At 34.5% G+C, this 16,293-nt stretch overlaps 1 protein-coding gene across 1 annotated transcript; it reads left to right on the top strand.

Moving 5' to 3' along the window:
• Window positions 1–10,797: 10,797 nt before the first annotated feature.
• Window positions 10,798–16,055, top strand: LOC103929601 (butanoate--CoA ligase AAE1-like). The gene is made up of 2 exons (XM_009338820.2): window positions 10,798–11,011; window positions 14,163–16,055. The coding sequence occupies exons 1-2, from the start codon at window positions 10,808–10,810 to the stop codon at window positions 15,591–15,593; spliced, it is 1,635 nt and encodes a 544-aa protein (XP_009337095.2). The 5' UTR covers window positions 10,798–10,807; the 3' UTR covers window positions 15,594–16,055.
• Window positions 16,056–16,293: the final 238 nt, after the last annotated feature.

Below are 16,293 nucleotides of genomic sequence, written 5' to 3'. Positions count from 1 at the left end.
GAGTAAATATATAGTGTTTGTGGAGCAGTCTCGTTTGACTAATCGCTCAATTGGGTTGTTGGGTACAAGTTTCTTCTTGATCGATCAAGTGCCCCATTTTAAATGCCGTCCTGTTGTGGAACTTGCCGAAAAAGTTATATTTATTTAGTGAGTTGAATTTTGGGAGGATATGCTAGCGCAGACCTAAAGATAATTGATTACTGATAGACTGTGGTTCATCTCTTTTCCACTTCCCCCTAAAATACGTCAATAGATAAAAGATTCTCGAATTCAAGGAAAAGGGTACTAATTGGATAGACCTAGAATTGCAGCTCATGTACTCAAACTCGGATTTGAAAGGATTTTAAAAGATTTTAAAATTCTAATATAGTCAATTAAAAGATTTTAAAGAATTTTAGAATCCATTCAAATCTAGATGTAATCAATTAAAAGATTTTAAAATCTATCCAAATCTAAATATATTCAAAAATTAAGATTTTGGAGAATTTCAATAAGTTATGGATTTTGTGAGATTTGAAGGCAAAAAGTATATATAATTAAAATTAAAAAGAATCCAATCTCATCCCTAGAATCATTTTCCATCTGCCCTTGCTGTTGTCCACCGCTGTGCTAGTTCCGATTCCTTTCCCAATGATCTGATCACCAGCATCGTGATCAGACGAATTCACCACCATCTCGCACCTTTCTTGAACGTCCTGACTAACCCAGATCTTGAGTTCTCCTCCTGTGCCTCCATCCAGAAGCCCATATTTGAATATGTTGCTCTACCCATTCAATTTGCCGCTACTGTACCCTCTGCCTTAGAACCACTTTCTTGCCGCTGTTTGTTCGCACCGCCGCGGCACCAATGCACCACACACCTCAGTTTGATTTGATTTTGTATTGTCAGTCTAGAAAGAAGAAGAAAAAACAAGAAAAAGAATGAAAAAAAAAAAAAAAAAAAAAATCCACCACAATCCACCAAAATCTACAAACTAAATCCATTCAAATTCTTTAAAATCCATATGAATTTTATAGGAGTCTTAAATCTTCCTACATCCTATCAAATCTATCACTTTTAAAATCCTTTAAAATATTAGTTTGACTACACCCCCTAATTTGAATCTCACCTCGTCAATTCAAAATTTTGAATAGGAACTTTAGGGAAAAACATCATGCACTAAAATCTCTCCATTATCTTCACATAGAATGTTCATGATGACTTTTAGGAAATGAAAATAACTATTAAGTGTAAGAATGTAATGAACAACTATCATAATCTTGGATGTACATGTGTCACAATCTTGTGTCATTTGGTAGTTAGAGGACTTAGTCATTAAGTTTTCTATTTCTATATATAGCTAGAGAGATAACAGTTGTAAATAATCTTTCACATTGTAATAAAATCAGTTTATATTCTTTCTCTCTCTAAACTTTTCTCTCAATTTCCTCTTTGCTTAATCTTCTGCTAGTTTGTTGAGATGGTACTGAGAGCTTAGGTTTTTGAGGATTCTGAGCTTAGGGGAGAGAATTGGTAAAGATCTAGAGTCTCTCTGAAAGTTTCTGTAAGTTTGCATAGTTTCTGCAAGCGTGCATCTCTTTTTCTACAACAATGGTGGTGATCAGTATTAATGGCGGTGACCGATGACAGAAATTAGGTTTTTCTTTCCAAAATTGTTTTTCTTTATTTACAATTGAAGTTCTAGTTGTAGATCTGAAACTTGTGCAATTTTAAGGCTCGAAGCCCCTAGTATTTGAGTTTTTGAATATTCTTGAAATTTTCACGAAGCTATATGAATTTTGTTTGTGAAAATGTTTCTATCTATGAATTGTTTCAATTGGTGATTAGAAGAAGAAATTGAGCACGAAGCTTGGATTTGTCCAAATCTTGAAAATTGATAAAATTAGGGCACAAAGCTCTTTTGATTGAAGATTTTGAGCCGAAGTTATCTGCATTGTTGAAGATTGTGAATTGTTGTGTTGCACGAAGCCTATTCCTACTGATTTCTTCTCTAATTCAACATTATATTGTGATTGTTGCTATGACGTCTACACCTTTGAAGATTGATGGATTACTTGGGACGCTTACTCTGCGATTACAAGACGATAACTTCGCTAAGTGGTCATTTTAGTTTCGTTCTGTATTAGAAGGTTATAATTTGTTTGATTACTTTGATGGTACCAATGAATGTCCTCCCAAATATGTGATTTCACTTGACAATAGTGTTACTATGGAGATTACTGATGCATACAGACAATGGATTAAGACAAATAAGGCTTTACTAAGTCTTCTAATTGTAACATTGGGGGATGAAGCGATTGAATATGTAGTCGGGAGTAAAACAGCTCATGAAGCTTGGACACACTTGTGTGATTGATATGCAACTGTCTCACAGGCAAGAATTAATCATTTGAAGATTGAACTTCACACCATAAAAAAAGGGACCGATTTCATTGAGAAATATATTCTGAGACTTAAGTATCTTAAAGATCAGTTGCTTATTGCAAGGGAAAGCATTTTTTAGAATGATTTGATTATGGCTGCATTAGCCGGCTTACTTGCAGAATACAACGTGATTAGAACTGTCATTATAACCCGAGAATCACCTATTACTCTGAAAGAATTTTGTGCACAGCTGTTAAGTGCGAAGAAGACTGCAAAAGAATCACCTCGTTCTGTTCAGTTTCCAATGTCAGGGATGTACTGTGAAGGAGAGTCCTCCAATAGTGGAAATCAGAGACAATTTTATCAAGGATAATCTTCCAACATTGAAGCAAATAGATAGTTCTATCAAGGTGGTTCTTCAACTCATAATGGGTATAATTTCAATGGAAGTGCTGGATTTGTAGGTCAGTAAGAAAGACCTCCAATAAATAATTACAATGATGATAATGGGAACAACTATAATGGCAATTTTGGTGGCAATAGAAATTTTGGGGGTTTTAATGGTCCAAGGAACAACTATAGACCTCGAAATAATGGAAGTTATAATGGTGGTAATCGAAACAATGGAGGGTTTTTTGGTTTCTCAGGTAGTTATCAATCTAAGAATGGTTCATTTGGTGGACGTTCATCTGGGAATTCTTGGTCTAATTGGAATGGCAATACTAGTCAGAAGTCTAATATCATACCTGAGTGTCAAATTTGTAGTAAACGTGGACATACTGCACCAAACTGTTTTTACATAAATGAGCAATAACCTATCTTTGGTGATTCTATTCCAAAGTGTCAAATTTATGGAAAATAGGGTCACATAGCACTCAATTGTTATCACACGAGTAACTATGCGTTTCAAGGTGCTAATCCACCCCCATCACTCATTGCAATGGATGCAAGTGCATCTTCTAAATTCAATGCTAATCAAGCATGGATCATGAACATAGGTGCTACACACCATATGACAGCAGATATGGTAGACTTAAACATGCTTACACCTTTTGAGGAAGATCAAAAAATCATAGTGGGAAATGGAGAGTGTCTTCCAGTGAAAAATAATGGTTCAAATTCTATTTCCACTACTTCTAAACCATTGCATTTGTTAACTGTCTTACATGTTCCTCATTTAGCTCCAAGTTTATTGTCAATTTATCCCTATGCAAAGACAATAATTGTTATGTAATTCTTGATGAGTTTGGTTTTTGGGTGCAGGACAAGGCAACAAAGACAATATTAACGAGAGGAAGGAGTAATGGGGGCTTGTATTACATTCCAAAACAGATCTTTTTCAACTACAATAAGTTGATGTAGACACCACCAGTTGCTTTTCTTGGGCAAGTGATCAAGGCTTCAATGTGGCAACATAGACTAGGCCATCCTAGTAATGAGATCTTACATAGTATGCTTTCTCTATCCAATATTTCCTATAAGGCTGATGTAGACAAACATGTCTGTAAATTATGTCTCAATGGCAAGATGTCTAGACAAATGTTTTCTTCCAATTCACTTGTGTCTGTAAAACCCTTTGAAAGAATAAGTAGTGATGTTTGGGGGCCATCACCAGTTGTATCAATTGAGGGATATAAATACTATGTTAGTTTCATTGATGATTTCTCTAGATTTACATAGATTTTTCCCTTGTGCTATAAATCTCAAGTTCAGTCTATTTTTGAGCACTTTTATGCTTTCATTAAGAACCATTTCCAAGCAAATGTGAAGTATTTTCAATCTGATGGTGGTGCTGAGTATATGAGTTCGAAGTTCAAGAATTTTTTGGCCTTCAATGGTATTCTACATTTAGTCTCTTGTGCTTACACTCCTCAGAAAATGGAGTGGCTGAGAGAAAACATAGACATGCTATAGAAACTATTGCTACTCTATTAACTATTGCTCATTTGCCACATAACTTTTGGTTTCATGCTGTATTTCTCATTAATAGAATGCCTTGTGATGGTTTAGGCATGCAGTCTCTATTTTTTAAGTTGTTTGAGTTTTCATCCAAAGTTAAAAGGTCTTAAAATTTTTGGTACAACAGTTTATCCCTATCTGAAGCCCTATACTTTTAGCAAATTGAATGCTAGAACTGATCAATGTATATTTTTAGGTTATGCTTTGGGTTATAAAGGAATTGTGTGCTATCATAGAGATAAAAAGAAGTTATTCATCTCCAGACATGTAGTTCATGATAAAACAGTTTTTCCATTTATTAGTGCTCTTAAAGTATCATCTATCTCAAAGCAATCTTATTCCTCAGTGAAACCTCCTACTCTAGTTCCTATTGTTGTACCATATTTCAATGGTTCACAGCAGTCTCATGATAGAAATAGTAATTTAGTTTCACTCACAGATCATAATGCTAGTTTGAGTTTTTCAGCTTCTGCACAACATAGGGATTTTGAGTTATCTTCATCAAGGTCATCTTCTTCTGGGAATCTGGAAAATAGTTTTGGTACCGATTCTACAATACAAGCATCTCCACAACATACTCCTCCTTTCTCTCCAAGTATTTTTGGTACTGATATATATATATATATGTATGTATGTGTATGTATATATTTGTATGTATGTGTATATATATATATGTATGTATGTGTATATATATATATGTATGTATATATATATATATGTGTATATAAATATGTATGTATATATATATATGTATATATATGTATGTATGTTTACGTATCTGGTCATGGTTATATAAGTTCGAATATGTATTACGTGTAATGGGGTTTATACTTATAGTGAGCCAACCCATTAATACTTACATATCTCAAAGCAAGAAAATCCGATTGTCACAAGTCCCTAGTGATGACAGGATGAATTCCCATTATCGTCCATTTCCTTGTATCTCTGAAGAACTACCAGATTAATAGGAAGGAAACTTAATCGGAATGAAATAAATCAGAATTTGTTTCTATGGTAGATCGGTATAAACATCAACAACTTCGAATTGGATTACTTTCTCCTGAAGCAGGTTCAAAAGATCACTCGTATTGAGTTTTCACTATCATTTTTATATATTAGCATAACAGGGAATTCAGCAAAAACAAGTGGATGGTTGAAATATGAACATATATAAAGGATTAGTAATGGAGATTATGCAAATTCTGCAAAAGGACATTTTTACATAATATACAAACAAAGAACACTAATTGGGAATTTAAGTTGGTAGAAATGATTAGGCAGTACTTTCCATGGCACAATTCCAATTCAGAGTATACTCCTATCCACCAATTTAATAAATAACTATTCGAAATCATAACATCCATGGAGGGATTGAAGAAAATGAAAGCTTGAAGAAGAAGGAAATGGATATGCTTGTATTTCTCAGAAACAGTTATTACAATTATATTCTTAGTTAAAGAATTATTTGTAGTTTTATTACATTGCTTAAGAATGAAGCTACACCACTAACACATAACCAACTAATAGTAATGATATGGCAAGTTGACGGGCATCTTGTATTTAATACGGAGTCTAAAATGGAGTAACCCAGTTTAAGATAAAAAATGTTATTCTTAACATCTAATTGTATCATCTCACTGACAGAGATGAGACTCGTATACAGTGGCGGATCCTACCTCTATTAGAGAGATGGTATAAAAGATGGTATAAGTAGATGGCAAGCGTAGCACTACTCGTTTAAGATTGAAACAATGTAAAATCAAGACCAAGAATTTCTTTCGTTAAAACATCAGCCACTTGTTCTTGTGTTGGAACATATTGACTTCCCTCACATTTTTGTACTATTTCTCACAGGAATTATTATTGGTACTCCACAATTCTCATTTTACACTCTAAACTTTCTATAATTAGAAAGAAAAATACACTTATGAGAAGTGTAGAATGAGATATTTAAAGTGATAATAACTATTCCCTTTCTCACAAAATGAAAGTCAATTTCCAAGAGTTTAATTCTAGAATTAATGTTGCACATGTTGGAGCAATATTAGAAAATATGAAAAATAATAATATAATTCCAATGATAATAATCATAAAGAAATTCACAACATCAATTATATATGAGATTAATATAAACAACTAGAGAGAAAGTTAGAATAACTAACAAACTTAGAGATTGAGGCTTGCATAAATGTAATGTCCTAAAGATAGAATTTCGCCCCTACTCTTGTGCTTATAGTTCGGTAGACGTCCATCTCCCAGGATTCAACAATCTATAATCCAAAGTCAAAGCACTTCAATCTTCGGACTCTGGCAAACTTTATATATTCTGTACTCTCAAGACACGACTCGGAATTGACTCACAAAGCATGAGAGAAACAAAGTGGGGAAACCCTATTTCTCAAGAATAAAAATTAACTCTAATTTTCTATATCTAATATCAATGGTTTCATGAGTTTAAATAGAATCTAATTTCTATTTATTAAAGAGATGTAACTTTTCATCTATAAGTATACATCACTTATCAAGGGAATACACCTAAACAACATAACCTTTCTAAGAAATTGGTTAACAATATTTTTCATTCAATTATTAAAATTATATATTACAATATATAATTTTCAACAATCCCCCACATGAATGAAAAATTAGGAAGAATCTAAGAGTACAGGCGGACAAGAGATGCATCAGGAGAGGTGTCTTTTGGATTTGAACCTACCCTAGTGAATACTTATCGGATTTACTTGGTGACACAGTGAATATAGAATCTTGAACTGTTCACCGCAGTAGTAAACCGAGACAATAAGCAACACACACCACTAATCCTAATATATTCCGGTTCATACGGTTATGTTCATTTTGGTCCTGAAAAAATCCCGGATTCATGAGAGCTTTAGAGAATTTAGCCGTCTCATACTCATAGAAGCAACCCACTTCTACTCTCACATAGGTGACCACTAATTAAGAATAGTCCGCTCTATTCCTCTTATTTATAAGATATCACTGTCATTAAGTATAAATATACATCCTAAAACTTCTCCAGACAACACACTTCTTCCACCATAAGAATGAGATATATAGTGTGTTGACTTCTTTGAATCATGCCTAACCAGTTTGCCTATTGAACTTAGACCATAGGATCTTCAATCAATTAAGTTAGGTTTCCGCTCGGCTGATTCATTAGTTGTGTTGGCTTTAGCGTTATTCCCCTCGATGATCAACTTACTCTCTAATCAAACCTTTAATAATTGGTATCACTAAGGTTGACTACTCTTATGGTGTGCACTTCCATATTATGAAATTATATTTCATACGAGAGTAGTTGTTTGACATTGTTTGAAATGTCAAGTCCTCAAAATTTATATTAGGACTTAATTACTAAGTAATTTGCTAACAATAAGCACTTGGGTAAACTCCCCCACATTTAAGGTATTTGTAAGAAGATCTCTAAGCTTGCCATTCTTTAAACAATTACTCATTACAAAAGATGACATCTTAAATGTCATTCAATTAGTAAACTACTTTTAACCAACCCCCACAATTCTTTCATAATTGTGGTTACTTTTAATGGTATCACTCAATTTATCATTTTTTCGTACTTTAAGAAGGAGGAAACAATGAAGACTTTATCTTCATATAATTTGGGCCTTAATGCCTTGCAAGCCGTTTTAGGAAAATCACTTGTTGGCCTTCATCCTTGAGCTTACAAGCTTTCAAAATTGTCACGGGTCTCAAACCCCCACACAAGAATGTTATCTCCTTTTTTTTTTCCTCAGCCCCCCTCAATCCCAATTATCATCTTTCCAAAACAATGTTAATTAATTCATCTCAAAAGAATTTTGGGTTTCTCAAATAACTAATACTCTTGACTTATGGCAATACTCGGTTTGTAGTTGTCATGACATAACTTGTCTTGAAAGAAGTAGTAGGCCATAATCATTCTTGGCACTACAAAGCTAGATCTCTTTGATTTATGGCACCACGTTCTACATGCCTTCTCATTCAAACGATGACAAATGTTGCATCCTTTTAACAACCTCGACACCATATAGTGATAGACAGAAACCATATCATCAGGTTCTTCAGTCCCAAAGTCCAGATGGATTACATTTTGCCTCTTTCTGATTATTAGGTTTCCTCAAGAAAAACTGATCATTAATCATCCTTAGTGCCAAATCACAAAAGGTAAATATTACCGTAAAAAAAAAAAAAAACCCATTGTTTACAGTATAAACAACTTTTTCACCGACTGGTATAAGAATGCACAAGAAAATTCATCATGAACCGTTGGTGGATTTTTGAATTCCTTAATGAGTGAAGACGTCTCACATATTTTCTAGGAATTCTCAAGATTGAGCAATAGAGGTCATTCATTTCTGCAGAAGGAACTTTATGCACGAACTGGGCATGATTCCCAATACCAAATTAACATCAAATTCAAATCCAATACAACATTGTGGTCATCTCTAATTAACTAGATAATGTAGATTTTGTATCATATCATTTATTTTCTAACAGAAGATAAACATGGCCTTTGAAAAGATATCTCATATGCAAACCAATTAACAGAAAACGATATGCCTCGTTTTAGGAAAGCTTTTATGTATAGCAAATGTATATGGTGGTTGTCCATGAATATTCATATCAGTTCGTGCATAAATGACAAACAAAGGATATAATAGTCTGTATAAAACCTAGCAGGCTTCAAATATCGATGACCAAAACTTCGCTAGTTATCCTCATAACCAACACTAGTATATAAACAGAATGTAACCACCAAATGAAGGCATGCATAAATGTCTAAGTCAATCTAAATATGAGTCTAAATGCTGCAACTATTAACGTCAGTCAACAAAGCATTTATATAATTAAATAAATAACATGGCAGTAAGTATTTTAGTAAAGTAACCGCATGCACCCCTTCAAGCATGCTTTCAGAAATAAGAACAATCACAGCAACGTTTGCAAAAGATACATTACCTATTGCATTAGACTGGACAAATTGCAATTATAACAACCTCATGCCATGTTAAATAAATAAATATAAATACACACACACACACACACACGAATGGACAGAATAATCATTCATCAAGAATGTGTAGTATAAGGCAGCGGTACTGCACTTTCAATATCAGATTTATACATATCAAGTCATCAGACTTTTCCAAAATCTGTCACATAAATTGCACACGCACATTCATATTTCTAATTGTTCCATAGGGATAAAAATTCTATCTTTAGAAAGAAGTAAGGGCAAAATTTTGTCTTATGTGCATTTATACAAGCACAAGAGTAGGGGTGAAATTCTATCTTTAGATTGTTGGAGCAATATTAGAAAATATGAAAAATAAAAATATAATTCCAATGATAATAATCATAAAGAAATTCACAACATCAATTATATATGAGATTAATATAAACAACTAGAGAGAAAGTTAGAATAACTAACAAACTTGGAGATTGAGGCCTGCATAAATACAATGTCCTAAAGATAGAATTTTGCCCCTGCTTTTGTGATTGTAGTTCGGTAGGCGTCCATCTCCCAGGATTCAACAATTTATAATCCGAAGTCAAAGCACTTCAATTTTCGGACTCTGGCGAACTTTATATATTCCGTACTCTCAAGACACGACTCGGAATTTGACTTACAAAGCATGAGAGAACCAAAGTGGGGAAACCCTAGTTCTCAAGAATAAAAATTAACTCTAATTTTCTATATCTAATACCAATGGTTTCCTGGGTTTAAATAGAATCCAATTTCTACTTATTAAAGAGATGTAACTTTTCATCTATAAGTATACATCACTTATCAAGGGAATACACCTAAACAACATAACCTTTCTAAGAAATTGGTTAACAATATTTTTCATTCAATTATTAAAATTATATATTACAATATATAATTTCCAACAGCACAAGATTTAAACACAGAGCCATAACACGTGTCATATTATAAAGGGTGGTCTATCCACATACCATCTTTTACCTCCCACACATACCCCGTCAACTTTTGTCCTTTGATCATTTTCAATTCATTCGTCGGATAGCTAAAAATTGAGAGTGGTGCGTGAAAGGTGAAAATGGGCGCGTGGATAACACCATTTTATTACAAAACGTGTCATAGTTTATACGCACTTTAAAGTAAAAACTTGTTTTCTTACTCGTACAATAAACGTAGGCTGAGTATATATACCACGCGGTGTTGTTTATAGTAATTACATGGGATCAAGTAATTGCAAATACAAAGAGATCAAGAGCAAAGAGTGTTTAGATCATCAACTACGTATGACTGCATTATGCTTTCGTCCTTATCTGGACTACTCTCATACTTTATTTAATTATTTGTTTATTGTCCGAGTCAGACTCATGGAGACTAAGGAGAAGCATGTGTACATGAACTCATCCAACATTATGTGTGGAAGAGTCCTATATATATTGTGGTTTTGTGCTTAGCTAGGCAAGCCAGATAGAGACGTAGCAATAATGAATAAGGCTAGTCTTGTCCAGTGCTCGGCAAACTACATACCCTTGTCGCCTATAAGCTTCTTAGAACGAGCTGCTGTTGTCCATGGCGATAAGATTTCGATCGTTTACGGTGGAGTGAGATTTTCATGGCAGCAGACGCTTGATAGATGTCTCAAGGTCGCCTCGGCTTTCGTCCACTTAGGGATATCTCGCCATGATGTTGTAAGTAGCATATTTCTAATATTTTATGACATGAGTATACATAGGGATTTCACTGTATTTGATTTCATTATATTTTTAGTTTCAAGCATTGTCATTCTAGTTTGTATATGATTTTAGTGTTAAATTAAAAAATTTGAATGTTACACATATACGAATATATCTTTATGTGAGTATCTTACTCATCATTTAGTAAGAAGATAATTTTCTTTTGTTACAAGTAGTGTTTGCTTTTCAACACAAACTTGTACCTCAAGGTCTTCTAACAATTAAGATCACATTACATTTTGTTTTGAGTTTCATGGAAATTTGATCATCAATATAAGCCATGGCGATGGAGATCGATCTAACTTGCTAGCTAGCTCACGGCTAGCTAGTCACCAACGACTCCGACTGTAATAAGTCAAGAATTTATTGGTTTTTATTTAGTATTTAAATATTGGTCATAATCTCAACGATGGACTCAATATTATAAGACCGATCTCAACGACGGACTCAATATTATAAGACCGATCTCGACGACGGACTCAATATATTAAAAGACAAATTAGTTAATCAATTTTGTAAATCAATGGTGGTCATTTTTTCTAAGTCGATGGTGCCAAATGACCAAGTCGCAACTTGATCATGCATCTTGGCGTGGATGCTGGGTCAATTGGACAACGCCCATGAAGAACCAAGATCGTGGAACCACCAAAGTAACATGCATGGTGAATCATCTGCCAATCTATGCATTAGTCGACTTATATATATATATATATATATATATATATATATTATTTTTAAAGCTTTTTATTCAAAATGATTTTTGATATTGGTATAACTTTTCATTTTAGTTCCTAACCATGAAAATCAATATAAGTAGTCTCTGAGTTTGTCCACTGTAAATCATTTTGGTCATTCCATGAAAAATCTGTCAATATCCTCATTAAATTGTCACGCGAACGACCCCAGGACCATCTTTTAAGAGTATTTTCATCAAACCAACTTCTTTACTTAACAAGGATATTGACTGATTTTTTACAAAATGACCAAAATGATATACAATGGATAAATTCAGAGACCACTTCTATCGATTTTCATTGTCAGATACCAAAACAAAGAGTTATTCACATCTCAAAAACCATTTGGACTAAAAAGGCTTTTTTAAATAAAACTACACATCCCATTTCAGTTAATATAAAACACTTGGTAGCTAATAGTTTAGAAACAACTCTACGTACGCTTATATATATGTGTATTTGTTTCTTGATTATTCTTTACTAAGGGTATCTCAAATTTGAAATGAAAGTCTTGTATATAAATTGCTTAAAAATATGGAGTCTCTTTCTCTTTATTATCAGATGTCATCATCTTAGGGAGGTTGCAATGTCAGCTATCCTGATAAGTAAGTTTATCAAGTTCTTAGTAAAGACTTAATGCCCGTTTGGAGTTGCTTTTCGGCGTCAACTTTTGTTTTGTTTTTTTTCAAATTTATCGATAGCTATTAAACTCTCTCTAGAATCTTATGATTGTTTTGAATATACAATCTATACATGTGTGTGTGTGTGTAGCTTGAGCAAGCTAGTTTTCGTAGTCGCTAAAGAATAAGATTGTATTTGATCATAAAGAAATATGAGAAACAGAAAAGCTCTCAATTCGTCTTCTTTCATTTCTTTCGTTTCGACAATTTAGTTCCAATTCAATTACAACCTTTCACCCATTATTAATTGATTAATTTTAGGTTAAATGTTCAGTTCAAGTGTGTCATAGGACTCTTTAGTCGTTGCATGTAGAGAATTATGTGTAGAATCCTCATGTACTCACATGTTTTCCTAACACGTACTGATATATGCTAGTTTATTCAAGTGTGTCATAGGACTCTTTAGTCGTTGCATGTAGAGAATTATGTGTAGAATTCTCATGTACTCACATGTTTTCCTAACACGTACTGATATATGCTAGTTTATGCTCTGTCATTGAAATTAATTCGTGCATGAGTAGATGTTTGTTGTGTATTGCTAATTTTATTCCCATTTGTAGATTTAATTTGTGCGTTGTATGTGCGTTTATTTTCATCTTCCAGACCTCACTAGGCCGACAAAGATAAATGATAGATAAAACCACAAAAACCCTTCCACTAACTTATTGAGAATAAGAATTCAATGGAAACACAAACAATTTGAGTCTTGACCAAACCAACTAAAACCCAAAGAGCTTACGTTGCATGCGATACACGTATTCACGCACTTCCAAAATAAGGGGGTCTCAGACTCTCAGTTCTCAAACTTTCTCTCATATTCTACTGGTCCTGTTTAAAAATTAGCATGTTGCTAAGGCTATATATATGTGTGTGTGTATGAGGCAGCACATCGACCAGAACCAGTGACATAACTAGTGTGAAATACATAATCAAAACTTCTCAGTATCATATAATAAACCGAATTGGAGAAAGAAAAATCTCCACTTATAATCTTTAGTAGTTGGAAACAGTCATAAGCCATTTTAACATATAAGATAATTTAAGATCGTCTTGTTTTATTCTTTCCTTGTTAATTAATTTGAAGTGGGATTATGTCAAAAGCTAATCACTTTTGTGTTGATGGGCTCTTAATTAGGAATATTAATGTAAACGTTTGAATTGTACTGCAATATTGCATTATAGAGGGTAGTACATCAAACTCAAAGTAGTACACAGACCCAAAGTCAACAGAAAAAGCTTGCATATCCTTGTTAATATACACTAGTTGTCTCCGTCTCATGATCACAATCTTGAAAGGGACTTGAATACAGATTCCGGTTATTAATATAATACTTATTCAAAGCATAATCAAGAAAAAAATATATATATATCTCAACTGTAGAATACACATGTTTTTGTTCTCTCTCACATACCATGATAGAAAAAATCTGTGCGCGCAAATCCAACTAAGTGTTTTTTATTGCACAACTGATCACTTGGATATATAAACTAATCACGTGGTCTAAATACCTATGTAGCACCTTAGTATTGGATCAAGAAATAGCAAAAAGTTCTTACCCGCTACATAAGATACGGCGATTTTTGTATAGCAGGATGAGCCAACACTCGACCTGATTACTTAAAACAGTGTGTGTGTGTGATGTAACAGTAGCTGCTAATCATTTAAAATGTTTAAATTTCTTCCCTGACCAGGTTGCAGCTTTTGCACCAAACATCCCAGCACTCTATGAGTTACATTTCAGCATTCCAATGGCAGGAGCAGTCCTTTGTGCACTTAACATTAGGCTGCACGCACCCGCATTAGCTTCGATATTACAACAATTGGAAGCCAAAGCCATTCTTGTAGATCATCAGTACCTTGGAGTTGTCCTCCGAGCACTTGACATTTTGTCCCAATCAAACTCCAACTCCAAGCCACCTCTCCTCATTCTAATCCCAGAATGTGACCAATCATCATCATCTTCCCATACTGATCTTGATCTTCCATCAGGTGCCCTAAATTACAATGACCTACAGGAATCAGCAGAACCCGGTTTTCAGATTCTCAGACCCAACAATGAGTGTGACCCGATTTCAGTGAATTACACTTCAGGGTCAACAGGTAATCCCAAAGGAGTTGTGTACAGCCACAGAGCTGTGTACCTGAATTCACTGGGAGCAATTTTTCAGAGTGACATGAGAAAAATGCCTGTTTTTCTATGGACGGTCGAAATGTTTCGGTGCAATGGGTGGTGCTTCCCTTGGGCTGTTGCTGCTCTTGGTGGCACCAATATCTGCCTAAGAAGTGTCTCAGCCAAAGCCATTTTTGAAGCAATTGATCTTCACAAGGTAACACACTTATGTGGTGCACCCTCTATATTAAACATTCTAGCAGATGCCTCAGAAAATGGTCAAATTAGGGTTACAAAATCAAGGGTGGAGATTATTGTTGCTGGTGCATTGCCAGCACCGGAGATTCTGATCAAGGTTACAGAATTAGGGTTTAATGTGAGCCATGGATATGGCATGACCGAGGCTCTTGGTCCGGCAATTGTCACACCATACAAACCCAAGTTGGAATCACAGTACAATCTAATGATGGAAGGTGTTGATGTGAAGGATCTGAATAGTATGGAGAGTGTGCCATATGATGGAAAAACAATGGGGGAGATTATGTTAAGAGGCAACACTTTGATGTTGGGATATCTGAAAAACTCAAACCCTAATCATGAAGTTTTCAAGGGCGGATGGTATAGGACTGGTGATCTGGCAGTTCGGCATTCAGATGGATACATTCAGATGAAAGATAGGGCAACGGACATTATAATTTCGGGTGGGGAGTCTATAAGCACACTTGAGGTGGAGGCAGTTTTGCTAACTCATCCACAAGTTTTGGAGGCTGCTGTTGTGGGGAAACATGATGAGGTTTTGGGGGAGACACCTTGTGCTTTTGTGAAGTTGAAGGAGGGTTTTGGTGGTGGTGGTGAAGAAAGTTGTAAAGAGATTATGAAATTTTGTGAGGAGAAATTGCCTGTTTTTATGGTTCCACAAGCTTTCGTGTTTGGGGATTTGCCTAATTCTACTGGGAGGGTACAAAAGTTTGTTCTAAAGAAGAAGGCCAATCTTGTGGGAAGCCAAGAATAAGATGCCTAATCTCTTCTATGGGCACTTACAATTCGCAAACAAGTTTGTTGTAGACTCTTTGTTATATATGCATGAAGCTTCAAGAATTTGGGATATGAATGATTTGTATTCAGGCAAAGATTTCTCTGGAGAATGCTCCTTGGACCTCAGCACAGCTCCTCAAGGGATTGTCACTTTGGATGTGTAATCGGGCTTTTAATTATTGATATGCTACAAGAGTAGAACAAAGTTAGTTTTGAAAGGTACTTTTGTGGGGCCTTAGGTGTAGGCCTTGAGGCTCGCAATCAAAACTAACTAAGTGCTTAGGCGTGCCACTACTATCTTAGTATAACAGATGTTGAATAAGTGTGTTTTAAGTTGATTACTTGCACCCCAAGTTACTCCAACTTCTTGTTATCAAAGGATTGTCACAGATGGGTTAAGTCTGTATTAAGTTCTTTTTCTTGCCTTGTAAACAAGAACTTTTAGTTCATGGTCTTATATGTTTGAATGAAGGGAGTTCAGAGCCCCTTAAGTCATGTGTTTAGTTCCAAATTACTTTTAATGAAAATATTTTCATCAAGCTAACCAGATCCAAATATAAATGAGACTCTTAAAACAGAAAAACAGGTGGAAACAACTTGAATATATGCTAGATAATGCATTAAGCAATAGATATACTAATTTAGAAAGTAAACAAAAAGCTTCGGGGCAAGATTTA

The sequence above is a fragment of a genome, unplaced genomic scaffold, assembly GCF_019419815.1.
Source record: "Pyrus x bretschneideri cultivar Hongxiangsu unplaced genomic scaffold, Pyrus_bretschneideri_v1 Contig1, whole genome shotgun sequence".
Lineage (NCBI taxonomy): Eukaryota > Viridiplantae > Streptophyta > Magnoliopsida > Rosales > Rosaceae > Pyrus > Pyrus x bretschneideri.
The sequence above is the reverse complement of the archived record's forward strand: the minus strand, read 5'-3'. Positions and strand labels throughout refer to the sequence as shown.